The 26,588-nt window shown below is 38.3% G+C and overlaps 1 protein-coding gene across 1 annotated transcript in view; it reads left to right on the top strand.

The window, feature by feature from the left end:
• The window catches only part of CNTNAP5 (contactin associated protein family member 5), a 261,242-nt gene that overhangs the window by 193,029 nt on the left and 41,625 nt on the right, over positions 1 to 26,588 (top strand). Inside the window, exons 14-15 of the mRNA XM_054277569.1 lie at positions 17,705 to 17,861; positions 26,458 to 26,585. Of these exons, the coding sequence (XP_054133544.1) occupies positions 17,705 to 17,861; positions 26,458 to 26,585 (285 nt within the window). The remainder of the gene's footprint in view (positions 1 to 17,704; positions 17,862 to 26,457; positions 26,586 to 26,588) is intronic.

Here is a 26,588-nt window from a genome sequence, read left to right as displayed (position 1 = left end):
TGTTTACAGAGAAGAAAATTGAGGCATCGGGCTGCAACTGACATAAATTTTGCCTGAAACTGGGATGGGCCATTAGATGGATTTAAATGTGCCCCTCTAAAACCAGTGGCCAAGTTCTTCTAGACACAAAAAATAACCATACAATTCTTTCCTCTCAGCTGAGCACCTTTGATGTCTTTCACTCCAAGTGTGAGCTTTCTGTAGGGACCTCTTGTGCCTTGCCCTTGTGCTGCTAGTGGAAGAATGAGCATGTCATTCCTCAGAGAGACATTTGCTTTTGTGTCATCACAGTTATGGTGATTTAGCAGGAAGATGTGATCCCATGAATTTATATGGACCTACCAAACTGCAAAGAAGGTAATGGTATATTCAGGTGGAAATAATGGGATTTTTGTTGTATTCAGTCAGATAAGGAGGGAAAGCTGTGATTTCGCACTGTGACTGGTGGAGTAGTAAATGCTGCTGTTTCCCCTTTGGTTTTATGGTTTAGTGTTGAGATTCTATATGTTTTTTTTTATATACACAGAGAAATGAAAACGTATTGCAACCTTCACTTAGGCTAAGTACTAGGAGGAGCTTTCCTAGCAGTAATGAATGTTTTCTGCTTAAGCAGTACATGGAACCTGTAGCAACATATCTCTCAGTCAAATGTTCTTGAAATTTGCCGGTGGGTTGCTGAGTTACTTGAGCAATAGACACAGGTGTGCACAAAAATTCATGAAGAATGCTCCAATATGTCTCATTTCTCTAAAAAACCAGATTGTGATTAATATCTAAAGTCTGCTAGAATCAATAGAGACCCACTCCATGGGTCCTAGTGCTAAAAGGAAATCTTAATTTGGCCTAAAATGAGATGCAGATGTAAGTATTTTCTCACTGTGCCAGATACATAAATGTCTCTCTCCTTCCAGGATAGGAACAAAAGCTCAAACCAAACATTTGTCCTAAACTCAACTGAACTTCATAATTACCCGCTGTTCTTTCATAGATCTTTGGATCATTGCTGTTGTGCTAGATTCAGTCTCTATCTTTGTGTGCTTTTTGTTTATCCAGGATGCTTAGTTCCACATCCAAATCTTCCATTTCTCCAAAAAGTTTAAAGTGACATGTAATTTACAACATGTAGTGATTTCAGTGTATTAACACTAATAGCACATGAAAAGTGCTCCCAGTGTAGACTGCAATCAGTTTTGTTCAGGCTGTCTCATTCAATGGGATCAAAATGTTCATAGTAACATTTGTTGGTGGGAATGAAAAGATAACAGTTCCTGGCTGTTCTTTTTCTCAGTTCTGTGTTACTGAACCTTGTTCAGGTCTGACAGGTTTGTTTTACTGACAACTCCAAGCCTATGATGAGCTGTTTTAAAAAATGACCAGAGATCTGAAAAATGGTTTTGAAAAAAGAGCATCAATTTCATATATGTTTGTTTTAAATACTGACTTTCCTTCATCTGATGATTCAAATGGTGAGTAGAGTCCATAAAGTTATGTATTCATACAGATAGAGTTCTCTCTTTTTGGGAAAGTATGTGTTTTTATATTTATGTAGATATATGTAAATCTTCTTTCATCATTTTAAGAGAAAAAATAAGAGTAGAATTTGGCTGTAATTAATTTTTAGGCCACATGGATATTGTCAGGCCTGGTACAAGACAAAGTAGTGCTGGTTACTCTTTTCTCCTTGGAGGTAAAGGCTTTCTGTACATTAGCACTTGTTTGTCTCCCATTTGTCACTGTGATTTCAAAGTCTCAGATTTTATCTACATGAAACCACATGAAATTTGATCAAAGCTTAACACTTTGGGGTGTGGCAGAAGTTTAGGGGCTGTTTCTCAGAGAGAAATCTGCATGACTAGATGCTAAGGTAACAGCAGCGGAAAGGATTCTAGGACAAGTTATCTTCTAAAGTAGGCTCTATTTCAGGTCCCTTTGGCTTTTTCTCTGGCAATGCAGAGTCAATTTGATCCATTTGTTTTGCAGCTCTAATATCTGCTGTTGAACCAGGAAAGGTTCTCCTGCAATGAACATTTTTTTAGGTCCTGCTTTGGGGTCCTGTTTCACGTTCAAAGCAGTGGCAGCTTTCTAGGTCACTTCCTTCCCTGTGCACACTTATGGTCTGGATTCATGAAAAGAGATTGTGTTGCATTTTGTTTACTACCTCTGTGAGACATTCTAGGGCCACTAGTCAATCTGCAGAACATTAGAAGTACCTACTTAATAGAGGCAGAATTTTACTGAGTGAATAATTACATCCTGTTAATGCTGAAGTAATCACCTTACATACAAGCAATGCCTCCAGAGGGAGGTATGTCCTTTCCAAAATGCCACCCTGGACAGTTCATTTTACATCCATACAAAGCTCCAGAATCTGTCTGACCATATTGCACTACAGGTTGTCATGTTTTCAGAGGATGAAATTTATGTTCCATGAAATATGCCATTGCCAAAATTAATAGGTAAATGAACAAAGTGAAACAGACCATTAGAACAATTGTAATATCACAGTTGCTGGGTTGTGGCACAAAAGCAGAAACTAATGGGTAAACATAACCATATTATAGTGACAGGAGCCATCAGTGTGCACAACTGTGGTTACACGATGGAAGGCACTCGACCGATGTGAAATATGATTTAGCACTCAGGCCAGTTGCAGGTAATCTTGCTTGGAACAACACTTCCCTTGGCTGGTTTATTTTAGCTGATGGAAAATTATAAATATCACCCATTTCACTCCTGTTCTACTGGAATTTCAGTTTCACTTTGATAATTTTCATGATTCTTTCTTTTTATATCATTCTGGACAATGATACTGAGATTTTTGTCTTTGCAGAAATTTTCCATGGCATGAACAGATTGTTCCTGAATGTTCATGCAAATAGGAATTCAGCCAATGACCTTCAGAGTAAATGATCACTCTAACACCTTGAAATCTTTGATGTCCTTGCCTTTATTTCTGCTCTAAAGCAGTGCTTCGTAATTTTAAGTGAACACTCAAACAATATCTAATCAGGATAAACAATTCAGAAACTGAACTGTGTTTATATTACATGATTAAAAAGCTTTGATTAGCTAACAGAATCATAACATTCTATTAATGGGCAGCTTGAGAGAAGCTACAGTAAGGAATGAATCAACTGAAAAATTACAAAGCTCAAAGATATGCAGGACCAGATCCATTGGATTCAATATATTTGTACTGATTTAGGCAGGTAAGATGGTGGATTAACTCCTTAATTTTTAAATCTTTCATTAAATTCCACTTTAGTATAAAACAAATTTAAAAACAAAGAAACATTTTAAAAATTGAGATATTTAGCGGCGCTAACAAGTTCATCCATAGCTTGTTAATGCAGTATTTACAATCAGCACCTAAACACTTCAGCACTGATAGTTTGAAAAAGCTAGCACACTCTTCTTACAGAGGTTTACCCTGCAATACTGAAGTAGAGAGGGGTGGAGAGGCATCTTTAAACCTGGTTACTGGAGTGGTGCAATATAAATTAGAATACCATCTCTGGCCATTTGCTGGAGCCAGGAGTGGGATTGATGCAGGAGCTCCTCCAGATCACTCAAGAGTTTACTCATGCAGGAGGACTTTGTCAGTGACTTACTAAAACAGATCCAGAGCTGCTTTATTCTGCTCAAGTGGTTCAAAGTAGCTGGAGCACAGGAGAGAGCTGGGTGCTCAAGTGTTTAGCTTTTTCTCCCACAGATTTCACTCCATACAATATGCAAAAAATAATCAGTTACTTTGGTCTCCATTGAGCAAGATCTTTCAAGGGAATATGTAGCAGGGAATTGGGTCCTAATAATAGTCTGCAATGGTTCAGAGCCAGCCTGAGCTTCAGCCAGCATTGCGTCCTCTCATGGCAGGCCAACCAGAGGTTTCTCTACACAGCAAAATAAAAATGTGCAAGTGTTAGATATGTGTCCTACATGTGATTTATCATATGTTTCATCAGCACATAAGTGTTTCCACTGAACAGCGTGTGAACTTAACTTCTAGTGCATTACTTGTACTTGTGTTTTGACCTTACACTAGTTCTTACTGAATAGACACCCTTTGCTGCTTTCACCCATGGAAAACACAAAGCCAGCTGAGGTTTAAAATGCACAAGTAAATCTTGAAATTAGAGTCCTCAAAGTCCTGCTTCCATTTATCAAGAGAATGCTGTCTTACTGTTACACCATGCTACTTAAATGTGAGATATTGCTATGATGAGTGTAACCTATGACAAAAAAAGTGAAAACTTGAATACGCTAAATGCAGAATTAGGTGACTAGTTGAGTGATAATATATTGCCTAACCTAATGAAAAGACATTACCTTTGAATAATGGACCACATCGTAGATTAAATTATCCCAAGGCAAGGTAGTAGGTGCTTCATGCAGACAAGGTCAATTACCTTATCCGGAAGAGCCTGTTTGAAGTGTATTATGAATAATTCACAGACATAGAAATTAGCTTTGAAAAAGTGTCCCAGCTATAATGTGGTGAAAGCATTCAATTTCTTTTTTAATGTATTTAAGATAACACCCAAAGGACAATTATGGCTGCTTAACTGTAAGACTGCTTAAATGACAAGGAATGACAATTGTGTGGTCAAATTCACATTAATGCATTATGCAAAGGGAAGCATCTCCACCATGGTGCGATGCTGTCAGGATACAAGTAACAGATTTCAAACCTCACACTGTATTTTTAAATGATGAATGAGATTTGATCAAAGACTGATTAATTTGTTAACCTTTCTCAATGGAGAAGATGCAATTGTTGCTGTACTATCTTTGCTTACTCTTTTTGTTCAGGCCTTTTAGTTCTTTGACTTTCTGATGTGGAAATGAAGGTTCAGAGTGAATAAATCACTTGTGTGATTTTGGAGAGTCTGACAAATGCAGGGGTAGAACCAGTACATTTTATTTTCCATTGTTAATCAGAAGACCAGTCTTCTGCTATAAGCACTAAATTAGGCTGTTTCCAAGTCAGTATTGTTCCAATGTAGAACTATTTAGCATTAGAGTTAAAATGATGGCAGTAGCCATGGTAGCAGAATGCATACTCACTTGACATATGGTGACCTTAGGTGTGAATTAGAAATGCAATAAACCTCTAAGTCTGGGGATTAAGATGCCCTCTCAGCATATTTTGATTCCACAGGCTAAACAATAACCTTAGCTTTCTCTCTTTGACTTTGCAATAAGTGGTAACGGCCAGGGGAAATCCCTCAGGGGCTGCAGTTTTCCAAGATGCCTGGCAAGAAGATGGCTAATTCATCAGGTATGTATTTAAGTGCTGAAATGTAATAGTGACATTTCATGGCCTCTGAGTTTACCAGCTTTATTTGCTTGAAAAGGAGAGTTCAGCAGAATTTTAGAGGGTGCTGTGGAATCGTGTATCTAATGAGGCGTACAGCCTTCCCAGTCCTGTTTCCATTCACCTCAATGTCAAGAATCCCATTTAGCACAGCAGGAGCAGGTCTGGGACCCTGGAACTTTTAATGGATGTTTTGAATAAAGAGGGATAAAAATTTGACACAGAGTGCAATTATAAAACAAGCTGATAAAATATATGATGAAAAATAGGAAATACATATGATGAAATATAGGAAACCACCATGAAGGGATAGGAATGGAATCTTTCATTAAAGCAAACACACTGAAAAATGTTGGTTTTTTTGCATGTAGTTAGGTTTTTTGTGTTCTCCATCATCCATCTTTTCTTCAAGGATCAATTTTCTAGAAAAGCTCAAGAATTTCCTTTCCTCTGACTTCACAGTCATTGGCCTCCACCCCAGTGTTTTCTGTGAGGACTTGATAAAGACTAATCTGAGTGTAAGAGACTTGCAAGCTGATGTTCTCATTTGCATGCAGGAATGTGAACAGATGTTTACATAGCAGTGTTAAGTAGGACAGCTGTTTGGGCGTCATTTATGTATTCCATTTAAAAGCAAAGCTTTATGGTCAAAATTTTTACTCACAATGTGGAAAAGAAATCTAAATTCAGACAAATGCATTTCCTCCTGTGCTAGGGGTAGCTTCCTTTAAACTCATCAGTTTTATGTATCTCTGAATTCACAGCATCATACAGATTCCTTCACCTAAACCTCTGGGCAAATGCACCTTACCTTGGCCAGTTGCCTGTGGGTGGAAGAAAATATATGGCATAACATCGACATTGTTAAATGCTATTTGACAGAGGGAAGAAAAATAGCACTGAGATTAGGGGAATGAAGTTGTCGCTTTTCTTTGGAGGAGATGGCTTATTGCTGATTGCTTTTGCAGTCTGTTTGTAATGAAGTGTGCATCAGGGCAATATTTGCCTTTGCATTTGTTCTGCTCTTCAGATGGGAGAAAGTGTGTTACAGCCATAAGTGTGTAACTTGTGTTAATTAATTTTCTAACATAAATCTGTATAGAAAAACTTCCATTATAGATGTGTACATATGCATGAAGTATATCTGTAGAGAGAAGAGGTTGGAGGAAAGGGGTCTCATATGTTTTTAAAAGAAGTTTGGCCCTCAGAAATTTATATTTTAAATATGAGGCTTGGGTCTAATATTGTTCATGACTTCATTTCCCCTGATGCCTGTCCCCCTAGGGCTCCATACTTGAAAAGAAAGCAGGCAAATTATGTAGACACATAAATGGAACTGATTGATCCCTGTTACTTGCATAATGTTTTGTTTGGAGAACTGTAATGTGTTTGATACCTGGTCAAAATCCTACACCAGTCTAAGAGAAAAACTTACCTGCCTCAGTTGTGGCGTTTCCACCTAAGCACCACTACCTGACAGAGATGCCTGCATCTTTTCAAGCCAGTCGTTGACAGGATTTGTAGTAAGTTATACTTGGCTAGAGGAAATTCACTCAGCTAAGGAGCCTTACTGCTGAGGGAAAGCTGGTGATGGATGTGATGGTCTTACGGACTTTTGATTCACAGCATTGATGCAGCCCACAGAAGGCTTTGTCTCATCAGCTGTGATGAAAGGCCTATGGTAGAGAGTTATTTCATATGTAAAGTTCTTTATTCTCACTTTGTGATGCTTGTAGATAGACTGGCTCCCATGCTGGGTCTTTCTCTCACCATTAAATACAGAAGACACAGAAGCCTGTTCAGCTTTGGGAAAGGGAGGAAGGACTAGGGCTTCTGGAGGCTGCATGGCTGTCATTCTTCTGCAGCCTCTGCCCATTCCAGTATTCACTGCAGTGCTAAAGCACAGCTCAGTTCTTCCTTCAGCTCAAGGAGCAGAAAACTCTCTTCAGCCGCATAATAATCTCTGTTAGTGACAGTAGAGCTGCAGAGCAGAGCTGAACAGTTCATTTCTATCCACTATAGTCTGTGCGGGAATGTAAATACACACCCATGTTTGTTATAGCTGTACAGAGAGATACACAGGAACCTGAGACCAATTAAGCAGCAAAAATAGAAGATCTGTTTGAAAGATGTGAACCTGTTGCTAACAGGGTGAAGAAAAAAGAGCTGCAAATTGATTAAGCAGTCCCACAGAGAAGACAGATTGTTGTCATCTTGACCTTTAAGGCTGGTCAGGATGTATCAATAGAAGCATCTTCTGCGTACAGTGTTCTATGATTTTTTTTCATTTACATTCTCTTGTTTTTGCCTTTACGTGCTGGCTTGGAGCCAGTTCATTTCATGGTCTTGCCTATACATATGTTCTGCTACAGCTGCATTTTTCCAAAGTGCCCAATTTCACAGCACTCCAGCCTTCCTTAGGATGACAAATGGTACCCCTGCTGCTCTGACCAACAGAACTGTAATTGCAGCCTGAGACAGGGACAGCTGAACTAAGGCCATGCTGCAGTTTGGGTATATCCTTAAGTTGAAATCTGACTGCATGTGTTTATCGTAGCTGAGTTTCCGATTCCACCACTTAAGGCATTAACTGCTGACATTAATTGTAACATTGAGGAAAGCAGAATTGCTCTGCAGTTGAAAGCAGTGTCAAATCAGCAGTTATTTATTTACAATTGCTCTGTAATGTGTTGTTACACATCAGACTATAAAGAAGTTTAATGAGTTGCAGTAATGCCTCTCAGAGATACTGGAACATGGTTCAACAAGTTATTGGAAGGCTTTTAGTTCACTTTTTTTGTTGGTTGGTTGTTTTTTGGTTTTGTTTTGGGTTTTTTTGGGTTTTTTTTTGTTTGTTTGTTTTTTTGGTTTTTTTTTCTTTTTTAATAAAGCTTAAAACCAGACTTTCTGCACTGCTGTGCAGGACTTTTTGTTCATAAGAAGTACAACTCAGAGTTGTCTTTTGCCAACTAACACGCTTTTGAGAACAAAAAAAAAGCAATCCAATTCAACTGGCCCTGTGAGATTTCAGTTCACTAGGGATGTGACAAAAAGGTAGGAGGAGAGACTCAGAATGTGGTTTCTGCACTGTCCAAGCTGCCTTGCTGGCTCATAATTGGTGTAAGGCTCAGAAATGTGCTTATATTATTCTCTGAGCTCTCTTTTGGGTGTTGGTGTCATTTTGTAGTTGTTTACAATGCCTGTCTTGTAGAAGACAATGGATATATCGCATGCTCTTCCCAGGGACTTTTGAGATAAAGAACTTGAGATGTGATCTCATTTTCCAAATGTGTCTTTTCAAAACAGAAATGCCATCCTAATAATATCTGAGAGTGCTACTATCAGTTTTAAGAAAATCCTCTAATTTATTTAATTAGGGATTCCAGCTTTAAAGTGATTAGCAATATGTTATTATCTCTTTTAATTTATGTTCTATTAAGACTGTTTTTCTATTTTTACTCCTGTTCAGATATTCAGGGTATTTACTGATGATATTTTCTGATTTCTTTAAGATAAATCTGAGCCATGAAATTCAAAAAGACCCACTGTGGAAATGACATTGTCCTAATGACCTTCTGGTCAGATTCACCCCATGTAAATAGATGTTATTCTCTAACTGTCAGCTGTGCTGTATTAACCTCGAAGCTGAAGGACAAGGTGTGTTCTTGTTGCTTCATGAATCAATAGTGCTAATAAAGATTCTCTATACCTGAATCTAGATTTTATTATTCCTAGAAGCTGCCATTGCAAATGCAAAGGGAACAAAATTAATCTGTCTTTTGTGGAGGGTTGTCAAATCTGGAGACAGTCCGTTTGAGCCACTAGTGACTGTATTGGTGCAATGTGAGCAGGGGTAAAAAAAGTAATAATAAGGATCCTTTTCTCATTATTAATGCTGGTAGTTAAAACTGCATATACAGGAAACAGTTCTGTTGAGTAAGGTAATTCCATTTTTACTCAGACACTTTTCAAAATAAAGGAGTGGGGAAGGACTGTTATTAGTGCATGTAGTTTCTCCCAAAGGACCGAGCAAAGATTGCTTCCCACAGCATGTTTTTCTGTAACTCATCCAGTCTCCTATTAAATGTCCCAAATGTCCCCATTTTATCTACTTTCTTTTTCTAGTTTTTCTAGTTGCATCTCATTGTGGGCGTAATCCAGCCAACTCTCCGTGATTTCTAGCAAGAGTTGAATTAATCCTTGATTAATTCAACTCAGCTTTACTCCAGCTGGCTTGTGTTCATGAACAAGCTACCTGCTCTGAGTTCTACCCTGACTTTCAGACCGCTGTTGGGCCAGGCTGTTGCCCTGGGGTTTTTTGGGCTTTCTTGGTGAAAGGCTCAGGCTGGTGGGCTTTTGAGAGCACCTGAGCCTGGGAGCTGTGCAGAGCTGGGGACTCCATGGTTGCACCAGGTGGAGTTCATGAGGTGCAAAGTGCTACAGTTAAGGTCATTACTCTTCATCCATGCCCAATCCCAAGGGTATGAGGTGTCATGATGGATAATTCAAGAGTAAATAGAACAAATATAACTTTTTTTTTTTTTACCCCCTTTAAAAATAGATCCTTCAGGCCTGTATGTCACTTGCTGCATACCTGCAGATGCTTTTCCTTGACTCAGTAACAGCCACAGAGTTTTTCTAAGGAGTTCTTACATCCTGAATCTGTTTCAGAACAGCAGGAGGCTGGACTAAACTTCTCCAGAGGTCCTGTCCAGCCTCAGCTGTTTGTTCTTCCTGTGAACAGCCTGATGCTGAGTGAGTGCAAATCTGCACTGCTACCCTGATTTCAATGGAGCTGGATGCTTCTATGCTGGCTGCTGGATCTGTCCATTATTATTCCTGGAAAATAATAGGAAATTAATAAGCTATAAAGTGTTTTTTCCTGGAATTGTTTCCTGGGACAGTTGCTTATAATGTAGCTTTACTGTTCTGTACAAGTTTTCTCACTTCAACATTTCCATGAATAACAGTTGAATACTAAGTTTTCTTGTGGTGAAATGATTGGTTTATGGTTTGAGGCACCCTTCATAGTCATTGATGCTTCAACTATTCTCCTCTGCCCTCTGCAATCTTATTTCTAGCTCTCAAAGTGCTTTCATCTATGAAAACTTAAATAGCGTTTAAGAACAAAAACTGCTATGATAAACTACTGCTCTCACCTTGCAGTATTTTATAAGGTGCGTTAGTTCAGTGCTCTCTTTCCTGTGGCCTTTCCCTGTGGCCCTTTCACATCCATTATAAAATGCTTTAAAAAGAAAGCTCTGAAGAGCATATGATGTGTCTAAACATATAAACTCACTCATCTCTTCCATGCTTTTCCCCATTCCACGTGGGCACCTCATCCAGTTAGCTCATAAGATAATGTGGATAAGACTTCAGCAGGACACAGAGAGAGTGGGCTGTGTTACTGTCTGACTGCAGGGTGGCTGCAAATGTCACTCCTGTTGTCTTCCTCAGGCCCTAGAGACCCACTGAGGAGTGTTGGTCTGCTGCAGAGAGCCCCAAAATCAAACATGATCATTCAGTGTCCCATAGCACTTTCACAAGACCTGGAATTACATAATCTGGTTTATTTTCTCTTTATTAATCTGTTTATTCAGAACTCACTGCTGTTTATTCTCACTAACTATTTTTATACTTCTGCAGAAGAGCTGATTAAGAATGAAAGACCATTTCCTGGGCACTGTACTGAGCCACCTCACAAGGTAGCATTCCAGGGGAAATGAGTGAGAGGATGCTGGTAATTAGGATGAGAATGAACACAGAAAAGCTGGTTGAGCAGTGTGAGGGCAAGAAATGATGGGTTCATCTTACTGGGAATAATAGGGAAAAAAATCCAGACATCTGCTGAGCAGGAGCTGCTCCTCTGGCCCAGACAGGGTTATATTGGAGCCCACTGTGGCTTATCCATGGTCATTATTCACTTGCAATTGAATCCAGAGCATTGATGGGTTTCTGGTCCCAGTGCAGAGTAAGGATGTGGCAGGACATGCATCAATGTCATAGGCTTATCTGTTAAGACAGTGTCAGGCTTGTTTATCTGAATTTACCTGGAGGATTTAGGCTAAACAGAGAAAATGGGAAAAGAAAAGGCGAATGAGGAAGAGGAAAAGCAATTGAAAGCAAGTGGGACAATTTTGAAGTGAAGGTGAGCTGGAATGCAGAAAATAAAGGAAATGAGATAATTTTTTTGTTTCAACAGAGTAGAATATCCAGTTCATCTTCAGCAAAACTGCTGAGGATTCAAAGCTGCCATTTCCTGTTTTGTCACTTGTCCCTAAAAGCTATAATCTTCTTTGGATTGTTTATTTGTTGTTGCTTGCCCTTCCCAACCTGTATGCCTTCAGCTGTTCACATAGTTTCTCTTGTTGGCTGGAGTCCCATTTGCATCTTTCAGGAAACTTGTCACTTGGCCAGAAATTTATTGAAAAAACCCAGGCTGGGCTGGCAGAGGAGAATGCAAGTACTCATAATATTTTCAGCCTTCTTAGGCCTTCAGCTGGGACATTCACGAGGCACAAAATTTTAGTTTGGATGTAGATTTAATGTTCCTCAGCATCTAAAAGTATTTGGGTTTGAAATCCTTATGCTCATCCTCAAATCTGACTGTTAAAGACTTGATGGTGATTTTGCTTTTGCTGAGGCACTCTGAGTGTGCAGTGACCTTAGCTCTGTCATTGCAGCCCAGCAGTGTGGCTCATTAGGTTCCTGTTAAATGTAGAAGAAGCAAAGGTCCATGTTTATTTACCTTCTTTCTGCCCATTCTCATCTATGAGAATATCTTAACAACTCCAGAAGAGCAGAGCACACTGTGGTAACAGCTGCTCTAGAGGGAGAGCAGTTTCTCTCCTTAAGAGAAGCAGACAAATGCTGTGTGCTATGTGGTTTTTCCTTTGTTTTTTTTTAAAGCAATTACTTCTGCCTGGGACCCTCTGAAAGCAAAGCACCTTGGCAGCAAAGCTGTATAACAATAAACAAAATGTCAGCAAAGAACTGCCTTTTCCCCACTTCTCCTAAAAAATCATTTTAGAATGAGGATTAAACTTTGTGATCTTGGCCATCGGGTACTTCCACTGGCATTAGCAGGACTACTTCCCTTTTGGATAGCTGAGCTGAATAATGACAGAACCTGACCAGAAATTTTAAGCAAATTCAGTGAGATTCTTAGTAATGTTGTCTGGCACAGTTGGTACCAAATACAAAAAGTGACTGTCTTGGTGCAGTGTTTGACCAGCTATGATTTCCAACACAAACGTGTTTGTCATCTCTGAAAATTAGGGCAATAATATGTTATTATAGTTGTAGTTTTAGTAGAGAAAAAGGACTGTGAAACCGGTATGATTGCCATGGGGAAGATTTAAAGTAAAGGAAGGAAGTATTAGACAGTCATTATGTCTGTACTGAAAAAAGATGAGACAGGCATAACACAGGTGTGTGTCCCCATGCAAGCAGAGTAGTGTGGTACAAAACCAACTGGGTGACTTGGTGGCTCACTGAGTAAACAATGTTCAGAGGAACCATGCCATTGGGGATTCTCATTTTTTCCTGGTCCATATTACATATTTTTTCCCAAGGTAACCTGATCTTGACTTGAAAGCAGGGCTGTTTGTGAGGCGCAGAGAGCCTGACATCTCAAGGGATGAGTGTTGCTTCCACATGGCAGGGGCAGAGCCGCGAGACCCTTGCTGAGGGTTGTGAACCAAAGAGCAGCATTTTCACTGTTAAATCTCAGCACCCCCTTCAGAGAATGAGCAGCACACTGTGGTTAATGCAGCACAGCCTGAGCTCACCCTGCTTTGAGTTATCAGTTTATTTTCCCAGTGGTGGGAGTTGTTGTTTAAACTAATACAGATCCTGAGTCATTAATACTGATTAGTGACTTCACCGAACAAACAGCCTCTAAGAAGGTATTAATTATGTGCTTTCAGCTAAGTGTGGAATATTTCTCCAATTTTTCCCTTCTTTGTCCAGAATTATTTTAAATACTTTTTATTTGATTTATCAAAACTGTATTTTTTTCCCTGTTGAAAGGCCAAACAGGAAGAAATTGGTTTTATGTCAATTGAATTTTAAAAATTACAGTATAAAAAGCTGTAAAAATGTTATGATGGAAAAAAAATTGGTGTGAGCAAACAAGATCTTGGTAAACTCTTGAAAAATATTGGGTCAGTTTTCCTTTCTCACTGTTTTGTCCATTTATTCAAGAGTCTTAAAAAATTATTATCTGACATGATAATTTGTACACTGACTTGGCCTCTGAATTCAGTTATTCAGGTTGAAATTGCCTCTTAAGTGTGTGCTTATATACAGACATATGCATGAAAAAAATCTGTTAACTGCTTGTTTCACATATTTTTAATGTATCAGGTGAGCCATTTGCAGGATTTGATATTGTTGAGGTGGTTAGTGCAAACAGATATTTATTGGTTTTGAGTGAGATTTCAAAGAATTGACTTTGATTGCTCTATGCAATTCTACAGTCAGTATTTTCCTAATTTTCACTACCTCTTGATATGTGAATATTTCTTTTTAAGAGAAAACAGCATAGATGTAAATTAATTTACAGTTTCATCAGTAAAATTTATCGAGGTAAGATTGTACAAATTCAGTTCTGCTTAACTTGGTTTGAATTTGGAGGACAAAATGAACATGAAAACTGCTAAGACAATGTTGTTTGAGTGCAATATGCTTTTAGTGTTTCAAAAGACAAATGCAAATAAATTGCCTTGAAGTGGTGGTGAGAAAGACCTTTAACTGACCTGTTTCAATAACTTGGGTACCCCAAAAACCTTGACTGTCTTAGGGGTAAGTGCTGCGTCAGGCTGTAGGTTTATACAGCGCAGGAGTTTAACACATGATCCAATTTATCTTGCTATGTTTCCATAATTAGACTTTTGTTTGTTGCCATAGCAAGAACAAACAACAGATCATACAGACAAATCTGACAAATATTTTAAATATAATACTTCTAAAAATGCATGGCTTTGTTTTAGCTCAAGCTATATAAACATAAAAGTCGGTACTAAGACTTTCTGACTGTATAAAGGCAAACTGAGTCCACAGAAGTCTTTTGGAGTTTATACACAGAGTGATATGCATATAATGTGTATAAATGCTGTTGGAATATTATTATCATTAAATTATTCATATTGTTACATTATGCTTATGTTGTATTTACTATAATAGTATATTAAATTATGGTAAAAAACAGTGGTGTAAATATCGCAGCTGTTTCTAGAGGCTTCCAGACAATGACATTACTGTCATTCTGTCCACTGCAGGAAGTACAACCCAAAAATTGCCTTTTTTGAAGATTTTGTTATCAAAATTGAAATCTTCCTAAGGTGGTTTAAGCAGTGCAGAAGGAAATCATTGTAAAGAAATTTGTCACTGTTCTACTATTGGTAAATTCATTCACTTGGCACCTGCTTGTTTTGCTTGTTTTGGGATATTTTTTCACACATATTCTCCTTCGAAACCATAGCATGGAGTTCAAGGACAACGTTGAAATTTTTTTCTTACAGAGGATTTTTTCCCATTAATAATAGAAAGAAAAAAAAACATTGAAAAGAATACTTTTAATTGTGCAGTAGGCTTTTGACAACGTTTTTTACTAAATGTTGTGTTGCTAGGAGCAGGGTAAGCACATAATGAAGAATTAGTAGCACTTCTTATTAATGGACTTTTTAGCTTAGAAATATTAAAGTGGAACTCTACTGACTTATGTTGCCATAAGGTGATGGGGTCATTTTAAATCCTTGCTTAATGTCATTGATTTGGTCTGTGGCTTCACCAGAGAAGGGAAATTAATTCATTTTGAGGTGGTGGAGAATTGATAATGCTTTGAAAAAATTGTAGTAGCATGATTACAGAAGTGAAAATTCTGCAACAAATCTACAGACTTAGAAGAAAGCATTTTAATCAGCACAAGCTGTCTAGACTCAGTCTCAGTGCAAGACATCCTCCAGCTCTGCCAAGGTATAATGGTGTAAACTTTCTGGAAAGAACTCAGATTGATTGGCATTGTTTGTGAAGTATTGATTTACTTCAACATTACAGGTATATGACATACAATATAAGTTTCAGAATTCCTAAACTCTGCAGGTGTTGGTGAAGTACCATAGATTTGGAAGAGTTTTGCTGAAAAGTTCTGATTTCTCATGTGTTAAAAACTAAACAGGTGCAAAACAGTTTTGAAGAATCAGGGCATAATTTTACTTAATACTAAAATTGATTTCTAGGGGACTAGTTAGTGAAAAAAATCAACTTGTCTTGGGTAAAGGTGTCAGAACTCTGCTTAATAAATAGAATTTTGGAAAATACACTGGTTTTTTATAGCCTGTTCCCTTGACAATCTGAGATTGTTTCTTACAATGTTGACTGCTCTATTTTTTAGCACTGTATTTAATTTAGTTGTAAATGATTCAAACTGTGGTGCTTCTACCACTTCTCTAGTCTGTAGCATAAATCTGAATATGCATGTGTTTGCTTGGTATTGCTCAATGAAACAAATAACAACAGATCTGAAAAAGATGTCAGGAAATTACTTATTCTTAATACACACAAAGGATTGCTTATTTCACTGTTATGTTTAAGTATATAATGGCTTCCACCAAAGAAAACTGACACAGATTGTATTTGATTAATGAACACCATTATTTGCTGTTGACTTGAAGAATTTTTCTTTATCTAAATATTTTTTTTTCCAGAATGGGCACTTTTAAAATTAGATTAAGCACTTCTGTATATCTATTTCTACTTCTAGACAAATCACCCTTTTATTCAATTAACATTACTATTTCAAGCTGTACTGAGTAATTTCCCAATAATATAGTATAGAACTGTTTCACTGGCTCCAGCAATCAACTTCTGCAAGAAAATCAGCTGAATAGAAAAGAAAAAAAATATAAATGTGTTGACAATAATATGAGGCCTAAAATGAATGTGTACATTTTTGTAAGATGAATCCTTAGATGTACTTGAATTGTGTTTTTCTAATGAGTGCCTCTGGGTATTGGTCAAATTCGTCATGTCTTAATTGTTGGTATCATGAGAATGTACTTGCTCTTCCTGTTTTTATTTTCCTTTTTTTATGAATTTAAAGTTCAGCAGTCTAAGCTTAGAAGAAAAATAAATATGAATTAATTTTGCCAAGTGATTCTAAAACTCATTTTAATTAGTCTCCTACATTCTAAAGTTAACCTTGATTGCATTTCATAATTTAGATTTTCTTGCCTTTTATAATGAGAAATACTCTCTACTAGTAATGTTAGAAAAGCAGAAGAATAAATTGATGCATCTTTCTTCATTAGCCATGCAGTTTATTTTTCCAAGCTCCTTCGATCAAAAAATCTTGATATGTCAGTTTTGTTAAATTTTGCCATCTACCTGTATGTGTAACTGATTACATTTCTTGATTTAAGGATTAAGGAGTCAATGAAAAAGTTAGCTGAGCTGGAAGACAAAGTCAGTCTTAGAAAATGTTGATCTGTGAATTTCATTACATCAGATTCTGCTTACTCTATCTGACTATTAATACTTAATGCTTGATGCATAATGGATTCTGAAATGTGAACAAAAAAACTGTCTCGGTTTATATAAATACATAAATCTTAAAGCTCCTGTAGGTAGAAAATAGCTTCACAGAGGTAAATTGATTCCCAAGCAGGGAAATATTTTTTCCCACTTATGTCCTACCTATTTTAATATCTTATCTAACTTTACATTTGCAAATTCCATCCATGGACAGCGCATTAAAATTTCTAATCTTGCTTCCTAAGAAATCAATAGAAATTTTAGTCTTACTTTTGAGAGGAACTGTACTAAGTTCATAGTAATATATCAGTCAGTGTGTTATTTTTGTAGATTTTTTTTCTTTATATCTGACTCCTAAGGTAAGAAATCCTGATCAAGGGCTAGAGGCTCCTGCAAAAGCAGTTGACACTACAAGAGGTCCTTGTCCAATACTGTGTGGTACAGTTCAATCTGTGTGGTGTGAGTTGTGGCAGGAGAATTGGTTTCAGTCTCCTTCAGTGATCACACAAAAACCACTGGGCACAGCTGGTGCAGACCCTGGTGTTGGCTTCACTATTCCAATGTCTTGGCAGCTGAAAGGTGGTGCCAAGGTTCTCGTGAGTAACTGGCATGTGAGCCCTAATGGGATTCCAACAGAACCATTGCTTTCTCAACGTGTATTCCATGGAATGGAACCTGGGGCAAAGTTTATGGTTTGTTACTTTGCAGTTTGCACCTTTTCTTTGAGTGTTGTCTGACATGTCCACCTCCATTCTCTTTTGCATTCTCAGGAGAATCCAGTTTGCTTATCAAGTTCTCTTTCTCTCTCTTTTTCTCTTTTCTCTTTTCCCCCCCTCTTTTTTCCCTTTCATCCAGATGGAATGCCATTTGCTTGGTGGGTTGGCCGTGCCAATGAAAAGCACCTTTACTGGGGAGGATCTCTTCCGGGCATTCAGCAGTGTGCCTGTGGATTGGAAGAAAGTTGTCTGGATATGAGATATTTTTGCAACTGTGACGCAGATAGAGAAGAATGGTAATAATTTTAACATGTGTATAGCAGTGTCTGTGTGAAGAGTTAGGGATAGGAGGTAGGGGAAGAAGGCTTAAATCTTTTCTGCTGCACGGGTCAGGAAGCTTGAGTGTAATCTGATAAAAATGAAAATGAAAATAGAATTTGGACATCTGATTTCATCTTAAATTCTTATGTTGAACAAAGACGTCTGGCTGAAGCAGGTTGCTGGGATGCTTCAAAAACATCTTCTTTGTTGAATGCCAAATCAGGTAATTTTAGTTGCTTAAAAGTTTGGTTCAACAGGAGCATTACATGAATAAAGGCTCTATGAGCTTGTTTCATAGGTGTACATCAGAGCAGAAAATTGAGACCTAGACAGAAAAATTCAGATACAGCTAAACAGGAAATGTTTTTCATATTTTTCTTATGAATCAGTATAATGTGCCTTAACCTTCTTTTACATTGGATCTCAAGCTTTTTAAGGTTGATAAGAAGAGTTGTTTTGCTTCTGTGGGTTTTGCTTCAGTCTCTATAGGAAGTTTTAGAGTCACAGCATGAAAATTCAAAGCTCTCCTTGGGTTCTCTGACATTTGTTGTGCTCTGATGCTGCATGGATCTGAGAAGTCCACCTCACAATTTTCTGTCATTCTCTGCACTTTCAGAAACACCCCAGCCACCAAGAGCTAGTTGGGGAACTTTCCAAATGTGTTTGAGGGGACTGAAATGCCAGATGAGTGTTATTGGAAGTACAGTTTGAAACATTGAACATACATGTGAAAATTCTGCTCACTCACTCTCCCTTCTAGGCCACTCACTGATAGGATCTATTGTAATTTATCTGAAAAAAAGATATTTTAACCTTGAGTAGTTCAGAAATTGTGAGTAATGGAAGTAGACAGGAAATGTCTTGCTGTCATAGGCTGCTGTGTTTGAAACATTGTCAGAATTAGCCCTGTGAAACCTTCACTTAAAATGAGTAGAAGGGAATGGTAAAGGGTATTAAAACATAAAAAAATCAGAAGTTACTTGTCACTGTAAGTGTTGGGCTTTTTTGGTTGCTTGATTTCTAGACAGTGTGATTATTTGCTTGGACCCTTTGAATCCCTGGGGTCACTATGTGCTTTCAAAAATTACAGCTTTAAGGAGATTTCTTCAGGAAGATGTTTATGTAAATATTGGCTTAGGAATGTGATTTGTATTGAATAGCATGGCTGTGCATGTTAATCTGTCTTTTCTTTAATGTTTGGTTATCAGATGTGCTTTTGGCGAGGTTTGCACATGAGCATCACGAGCATCTGTTTTTGCTGGTGCTTGGCTCTTTTCGTAATCCACGTTCCATTTTTCACTGCTCAAGCAGAGCATGGGGTTATGCTGGCAGACACTGTGGTTGCAGTCTTAGACTGCAGGCCACTGCACCACTAGACTGTACAAACCAATGCAAGGTGAAAGCTAAATGCAATTTTATAATATTTCAGCTGAGTCTCCTCAAGAAATGAGACCTAAATAAGCTATGCTGTGAGTGTTTATCTCCATTTCCCCCCACACACCCCCAGTGATTTTGAACAAGCAGACATGTTTCAAACATCTTGGACAGAGAAGAAGTCTCAAAAGTATTGCAAATTACACATTCTATGAAAATTTATGCCAGGCTGAGGGGAAAAAGCCAATTAATGCCCACAAGAAGGAAGTTAAGGAAGCATACACTTTTATTAGATTTTGGAAAACCCTCATGGGAGAAAGATGTTGGAAATCATGCATCGTTAGCTTGGCAGCTCAGAGAGCTACTTGTTCCTCCTAATTTCATGATAATAACAGAATATGCTTACAAGTTACCTCCAATAAACTGCCTACTGTTTATTGGTTTGGAGATTCAGTTGCTTAGGTTTTTAATCCATGAGAAAATTTTACTTTGGCAGTATTATAAGCTGAAGGTTGGCTTTATAAAAGCTAAAAATCCCTGACCTTTGTGGAGGGTTTCTAAACATAAGAAATTTCATGCCTCTTGAAGATTGCTTTTGTGTTTCCCTGCTAGAACACTGACCCCCCGATATATAATGAGCATTCGAATCTGAAACCTGCTGAGATCTGAACTGTGACTTTAACCTGCTATACATTATAGTGGAAGGAACAAGACAGCAGCAGATGCATTTATTTGCCTCAGCATGAAATAAAATGGGTGCTGCAGAGTGGAAAGCCAGAAAATCATTTTTGCTCCTTTTAGATAAATCATGCTGCTCCAAGGTAGGAACTCTCCAGAGTAGCTGAAGCATCCTCCTGAAGAGGAGACAGTCCTAGGATTTTCCTTTGATTTGTTTTCCCTAGACTAAATCTTGAGTGCAGAAGAAGCTACTAATTTCTCAGAGCAGCAAGAGAAATTATAAACAATGGAAAGCAGACCTGCCAAATCCTGTGCCAGGTACAGCAATATGGCAGCACACAATATGCACTTCCAAGCATGCTGACTTTTAAATGATATCTGAGCAGACACCTGAGCCAGCTGCTATTTTTGGGCTCTTACTTGACATCAAGTTAGCCTCCCTGGCCAGATGAATAGGAATCTATAATTAAGCATTCTAGTTTGGGAAGGCTTTTCTATTTTTCATCTTCATCTTTTTATTAAACGGTTGTACTGATAATTATCTTTTTCCATATGGCTCATCATGCTTCCAAACTCCACAGTAGGATGACAGTGAAATCTGTCACTTCAGAATAGTGGAGCATCTTCATGGTGTTTTCTGGAGAATGGGAGATCTCTGATGAGGAAGCAGAGGCACCTGCAACTGCACCCTTTTTATTGACCCAAGCAAGGGATCTGAAAAAGTGTAAGACATGCCTTGGCTGTGTGCTGCCAAAAAAAAGATAAAGATTTCTGACTGCTGAAAGCACTTGTTAGTGGGGGGAACAGTCATAAAAATCCAGTGGCTTTAAGTTGAAGTTAAACCTAGTTCAGAAAATTTTCTGTCTTACTCTTTCTCTTCTCCCACCATGACAATAGTTAAAGGTTGGGACAAGCTCTGTATATATGAGACATATTAGTGATTGACTTTTAAAATACACACCCTGTTTCGAAGAAAAATGCATTCTTGATTAGGGATTGTGTTAAACTGACCTAAAGAAAAAAGCATTTCTGAAATACTGGCAGGATAGTGTTATCATGAGATCTTTTAGATCTCCAAATACCTCTCCCAGGCTGTCTTTCATCTCAAGCAATATTCTCTTGCCTTGGCAGTTATGGTCTTACTGCGCACCAAACCTTGCATTTAAGGGGGAGGAAACTCTTTCATTCTGAGTTGAAGCACATGACTGTCCTGAAGTCCTTTTGCTACTTTGGTCCCTCTATCTGGAATCTGTTTTCCATTTCAAATACAGACCCTAGAGTGAAGCCAGTGAATTTGGAGACCTCTGCAACTTTTTATTTTGTACGGAAAGAGAGGCATCTCTGGAACTCATTTTGTACTAGAAGCTCAGGCATCTCAGCAAAGTGTGGTGAATGGTGTTGCTTCAAACAATTAGCTGATTTGCCATCTTTTATTTTTATTCTGCAGTCTTATTCAAACTAGAGGAGTATCCTCCTCTTTTATCTTCAGAACCGTCTTATTCACTGGGAAACTAAATCTTTGAGTCTTGCCATTTCCAAATTGACATGCATTCACCTCTGTATTGCGGCTTTGGGGCACTACAAGAATAAGGAAAACCACAGAACATGATACGAGGAACAAAATAGAGGGTGGATATTACAACTGTCAGACCCGCTTTGTCTCCCAGAGGTGTAATGAGAACATTGAGCTTTGTTTGAGGAGGAACAAAGCCAAATGGAAGTGAATGAAGCCCTGCTTGGATGAGCCATATTTGTGCTAAGCTAATGCCAGAGCCAGGGTGATAAAACTGGAAGGGCAGAGAAACCCTGATGAGCCCAGATTTGACAGGTTTTGTTTGCTCAACCACTATCCCACACTGAATCCGTTCCCTGAGAAGCAGTGCAGGCAACTCCAGAGAGCCTGTGAGCTCGTAAATAACCCCTGCCAGAGGTGACCTGGCCTGTACAGGGTTGTCTTGGATATCTGCCTCATGACTACATTTGTCAACAACCAGGAAGAGCTGCCTGCAGAGAGCTGACTGTAGCAGGTCCCTGAGGTGTCGAGAATCAGTTCATTACACTAATTACCAAACTCTGTACCTCTAATTCAGCCAAATATACGCAGTGCATCTTGCCTTCAACTGTTAGGTATGTCCCCTTGTGCTGGTGTTTTTTAGTTTATCATGAATGTACATTATTTTACTCAGTAAAGCATTTTTGGATACGGCTCATGGGTAAGATAGCAATTAAAATGTATTCCTCTGTATTATTAATGGTATGTAGTGCACAGGCCTCAGAACTTTTCCTGATGGAAGCCTATGTCACAGGCCCATTCCTTATGAGTTTCCTTGCCATCTGCTGATGGTAGTATTCTTTTCCCCAAATGTATGGTATTCCTGAAAATCTGTACTGAATATCTGAGCTACTGTGGCTCAGATCCCACCAGAGTTTCCATTAATGTGCAAGAGAAAAACATACCAATAGGGGATCATATGAGAATAAATTATATTTAATAGCACCACTGTTCTACCATCTGTTACAAAAAATATGGAAATGGCTACCTAGAGATTAGCAATTTATGATGGCTCACACTGTTAGAACACCATCGAGCAAGGGTTTGTTGAGCGCACTTTTAGTAGTAGCCAGGAAGAAGAAAAATAGTTTCATAATGTTACCATCCAAATAGCTATTTGTCATTTACATGTGAGTCTGCCTTTGCTACATCTTGAAGGACCCAGCTGCTGCACTATCACCTTTAGTAGCAAATTATTTTCATTTTTTTAAAATTGGTCCATACATAGAGCAGTTGTTTGATATGTGACTTGCTCATAGCTTATTGAGGAAGACCTTTGGGTTGATGTAGGCATTAATCTTCAGATGTGGATAAACAAATGACATCCAACTGTATTTAATACCCATAAACAACAATTTTTCAGTGATTTAATTTAAAGGGCATTATTGGATTTGTTTGGTTTGGGTTTTGCTTGTGGAAAGGACAAATTGACACTATCCTTTATGCAAAGAGCTCAGAAAAACATCTGTTTGTTGAGTGTTGTTTCCACCCTCAAAACATTCAGATTTTCATCTGGTTTTGTGCCAAATCGAGTGCCAAGTCCAGTAAGCACGAGTTTGACTTCTGAAGTTATTAATTTATTCATACCATTTTCAGTGAGCAGAGGACTCCTTTTGGTAAAGTGATAAAACCAGCCTTGATTTTTGTGAAATCAGGACTTAACTTACAAGGGCTGTGCTTGGTGGAAGTAGCCACAGAGTGCAATGTGAAATCCAAGGAGATTTCACATTGGAGAAAAAAGTAGTGGCTAACCTGAGAAGCAGCTGTGGAAAAGCAAATATAATCTGGTTTCAAGTGTGTGAAGTGCTAAATTAAAATACATAAAAGTAAAAAGAAGCTCTGGGAACAAATACAAAAACATTAACATAACAAGGTTTTACTTTTGTTTAAAAGACAAAATCATGTATTTGCACATCAGAGTGCAGATGCTTTTTATCAGGAAATAAAAATTTTATTTGAAAAGTGTAGTAGATGAAAAATGTTCCCCAAGCCCCCTTCAGGCAAAGTTTCAAATGTTTTGTCCAAACCCTGGTATATTTGTATTTTGTAGTGCCACAGCAGTGCCTCCAGGAAGTTATTGTACAGGTATACGAAGCTCTTTTGCTCCTCTCTCAGGAATAATACGTTGTATTTGAGAGGCTGCCATGGTGTAGCACATAGAGAAGAGGAATTGTGGTGCTTTGTGAGAAATGGAGTCTGAAATAAGTTCAATTTAAGGAATACCAGGAATTCGAAACACTCATAGTGTCTTCCACTCTCTTTTCTGCTTTTCTTAGCTGAAATCACTTAGGTGTTGATCTTTCACCAAAAACTTTATTTCCTACTTTGAAATAATAATAATTAACTGCAACGATAGGTATGTTGTTCCTCACACTGACACGTTCTCTGAAGGACAGAATATTTTTCTGATAGGTTTTATTTCAATGTCTGCTTGTGTGAAAATACATATCATTACATGAGGGTTTTTTTCCATGTGTGAGAGAACAAAATGCATAAAATGTGCTTTTTGAGTTTGAAGAGAAGCTTGATTGAGTTTTCAAGGCATTAACAAAGAAGTGAGGATTTTTATTAATTCTAGAATATATTTCTCTCTCACACTTGAGCTATGCTACTAAAGTTCACTGTGACACTGGCATATAAGTAGTAAAAATTCAGTAATAAAATTTGATATAAAAGAACTTCATGCAGTACAGCAGAATATCTAATAAGCAATGCAGTTTTCAGAGATGTGGAATAGATATCTTTAAAATGTCACCATTTCATGGTTTTTTGTAGATATTTTGAGTGCTAGCTGTAGAAAGATACGGATTTTTATTTTAATGCTGATCATAGCTAGTAAAAAGACTGCACCATTTTTAAATTTAAATAATTTTTTAGGAAACCTCCCTAAATATTTTTGAAATTTTTGAAAAATTTTATTTTAAGAAAGAAAACACGACCTTAGTTGCTCATATGTATATTCAATATTTCATGTCCCATTACTATGCATCTTTCTGCCTTTTTTTTCATTCACTTTGCCTGCTTTTCTTCCTCTATCACTAGAATACCTTATTTAATTATTCTCCTAAGAAATACTTAAATAATTTCACTTTTGTCACAGTAGTTTCATAATCTGTTAAGAGTATTTACCCTAAATTTCAAGTATTGATACAATAAGCTATGAGTGTGATACTGAAGAGATTTAGAGACCCTGTACCTTTGATTCATACATGATAGTTTTCCTTCTGAGTCAGTACTGAAGGTCTCACTCTGCCTCACGCCTGGGAATTTCATCTTGCTGCACTTTGTCTGTAATTATTTGCATGTCAGATGCCCACTGGAGCAAGAAGAAAATGTTAGCATTGAAGAGGGTACCTCTCCTTTTCCCCGTGGCATTATGAAACAATTAACTACGCTGCATGCAATTATAAGCAATGAAAAATAAATGCAATGTGTGCAGCCTTTATGAAAAAGATCAAAATGCTCGTATTTTTGTCTAACATTAATCAGAGTAGAGCACTTAGCCAAGCAAACATTTGGGGTTGTGTGTCAGAGCACAGCTGCAGTGTTTGTCCTGATTATTATTTCTTTGCTAGAAGTCTGTGTCTGTTCCTGTATCTGGAACTACACTGAGAAGTTGACATTACAAAGAGGATATGGGCAGGTCTGGGATCCTGCCTGGGATCAGGTAGGATTTGGCCGTGTCAGCACTCAACTAGCGATACCTGTTTCCTGAGGCACACCTGCCTGCAAGAGCAGTGGGTATAAGTTTGGGGTTACTGGCATTTTGGATGCCAGTAACACATGTTGCCATCCCTTTGTGCAGACAAGTGAGTTGAGTCCAGACCCTGCTGGGCTCTGCAGATGTAGAGATCCTTTCTCCAAAACTATTGAGATTTGGTTCCATGAAGGATGCTCTGCCACACTTATGTGCCCAGATGTACAGCAAACCTTGACCTTGAGAAAATCACTGGGGAGATTCACAGCACTCATCTCTCTATTGTCAATCAATAGAGAGAGACCTCAGAAGGGCAATTCTGCTCTGGTAAGGTCAGGGGTGGTGTCTGGGGGACTCTGCTGGGTTCATGAAGTGCAGTGGAATGAATGCACATCTGTGTACCCTACCAGAGCCAAAGCCACTCAGATGGCTTAAGGACCTAACATGAAACATCACACTGCATTTTGAGGACAGCTTTTTGTCCAGCTGACTCAGAATAAAAAAAAAATTATCCTTTAAGAATTAAACTTCCTTTTCCTTTCTAGCAGCCATGTGTAAGTTAGTCACAGCTAAGAACAAGCCCAGCTAACCAAACATGAGAAGTTTGACAATGCAGTAAATCTGCCTTGAGTATTTCAGTTGTTGAACCTGGTGTGCAGTGCAAAGGATCGATTCAGTCCAAACTCACTCTGCCAATTCAGCTGGTTTTGCAGTGTGCAGGGTCAGCCTGTCCCAGCCATCTTGAAGCTGGATCAGTAATTGTCTGGCTTCCCCTTGCTAACAGTGGGCTGGATCAGGCATCACCTGTCCTCTTCCTGCTCGAGTAAAGCATAAAGCCAGCATAAAACACCCTTACCTGTCTCCAGCTGACTTTACAGAAATGCAGACTTGGACTTAGACCTGATCCACAGCAAATACATCCTGCTGAGGAAACCCCCTAGAGCCCAGTTTACATTAATGCCCATTAGTCAGCATGGCAGTGCTCTTCCTTGGCTTCACAGTAGTTCTGCACAGCTGAAGCAGGTTTACAGCCCATCACAGCCAGTATTGCGTATCCAAATGGTGTCTTCAGTGGTCAGTATGGCATGTGAACATACAGCCTACATGGGAACACATTTATCTCAAACAGTGTGTACTTGTCGTAATTCTTCCAGGTAATTCTGCAAAAGCTCTTTAAGTAAGCATCTTTTAAATATTCTCTTGCACGAGGAGTGCTAGGGGGTTTGTCTGTGGTTAATCTGTCTCTTTCTGTTTGTGTATTAAAATCCAGGACGAATGATACTGGCCTCCTTGTTTTCAAAGACCATTTGCCTGTAACTCAGATTGTGATCACTGACACAAACAGATCAAATTCTGAGGCTGCTTGGAAAATCGGCCCTTTGCGTTGCTATGGAGACAGTG

Source organism: Melozone crissalis, unplaced genomic scaffold, assembly GCF_028551555.1.
Source record: "Melozone crissalis strain CALT ecotype California unplaced genomic scaffold, PUWL_Pcris_2 ptg000023l_1, whole genome shotgun sequence".
NCBI lineage: Eukaryota > Metazoa > Chordata > Aves > Passeriformes > Passerellidae > Melozone > Melozone crissalis.
This window is presented reverse-complemented; position numbering and strand designations above follow the sequence as displayed.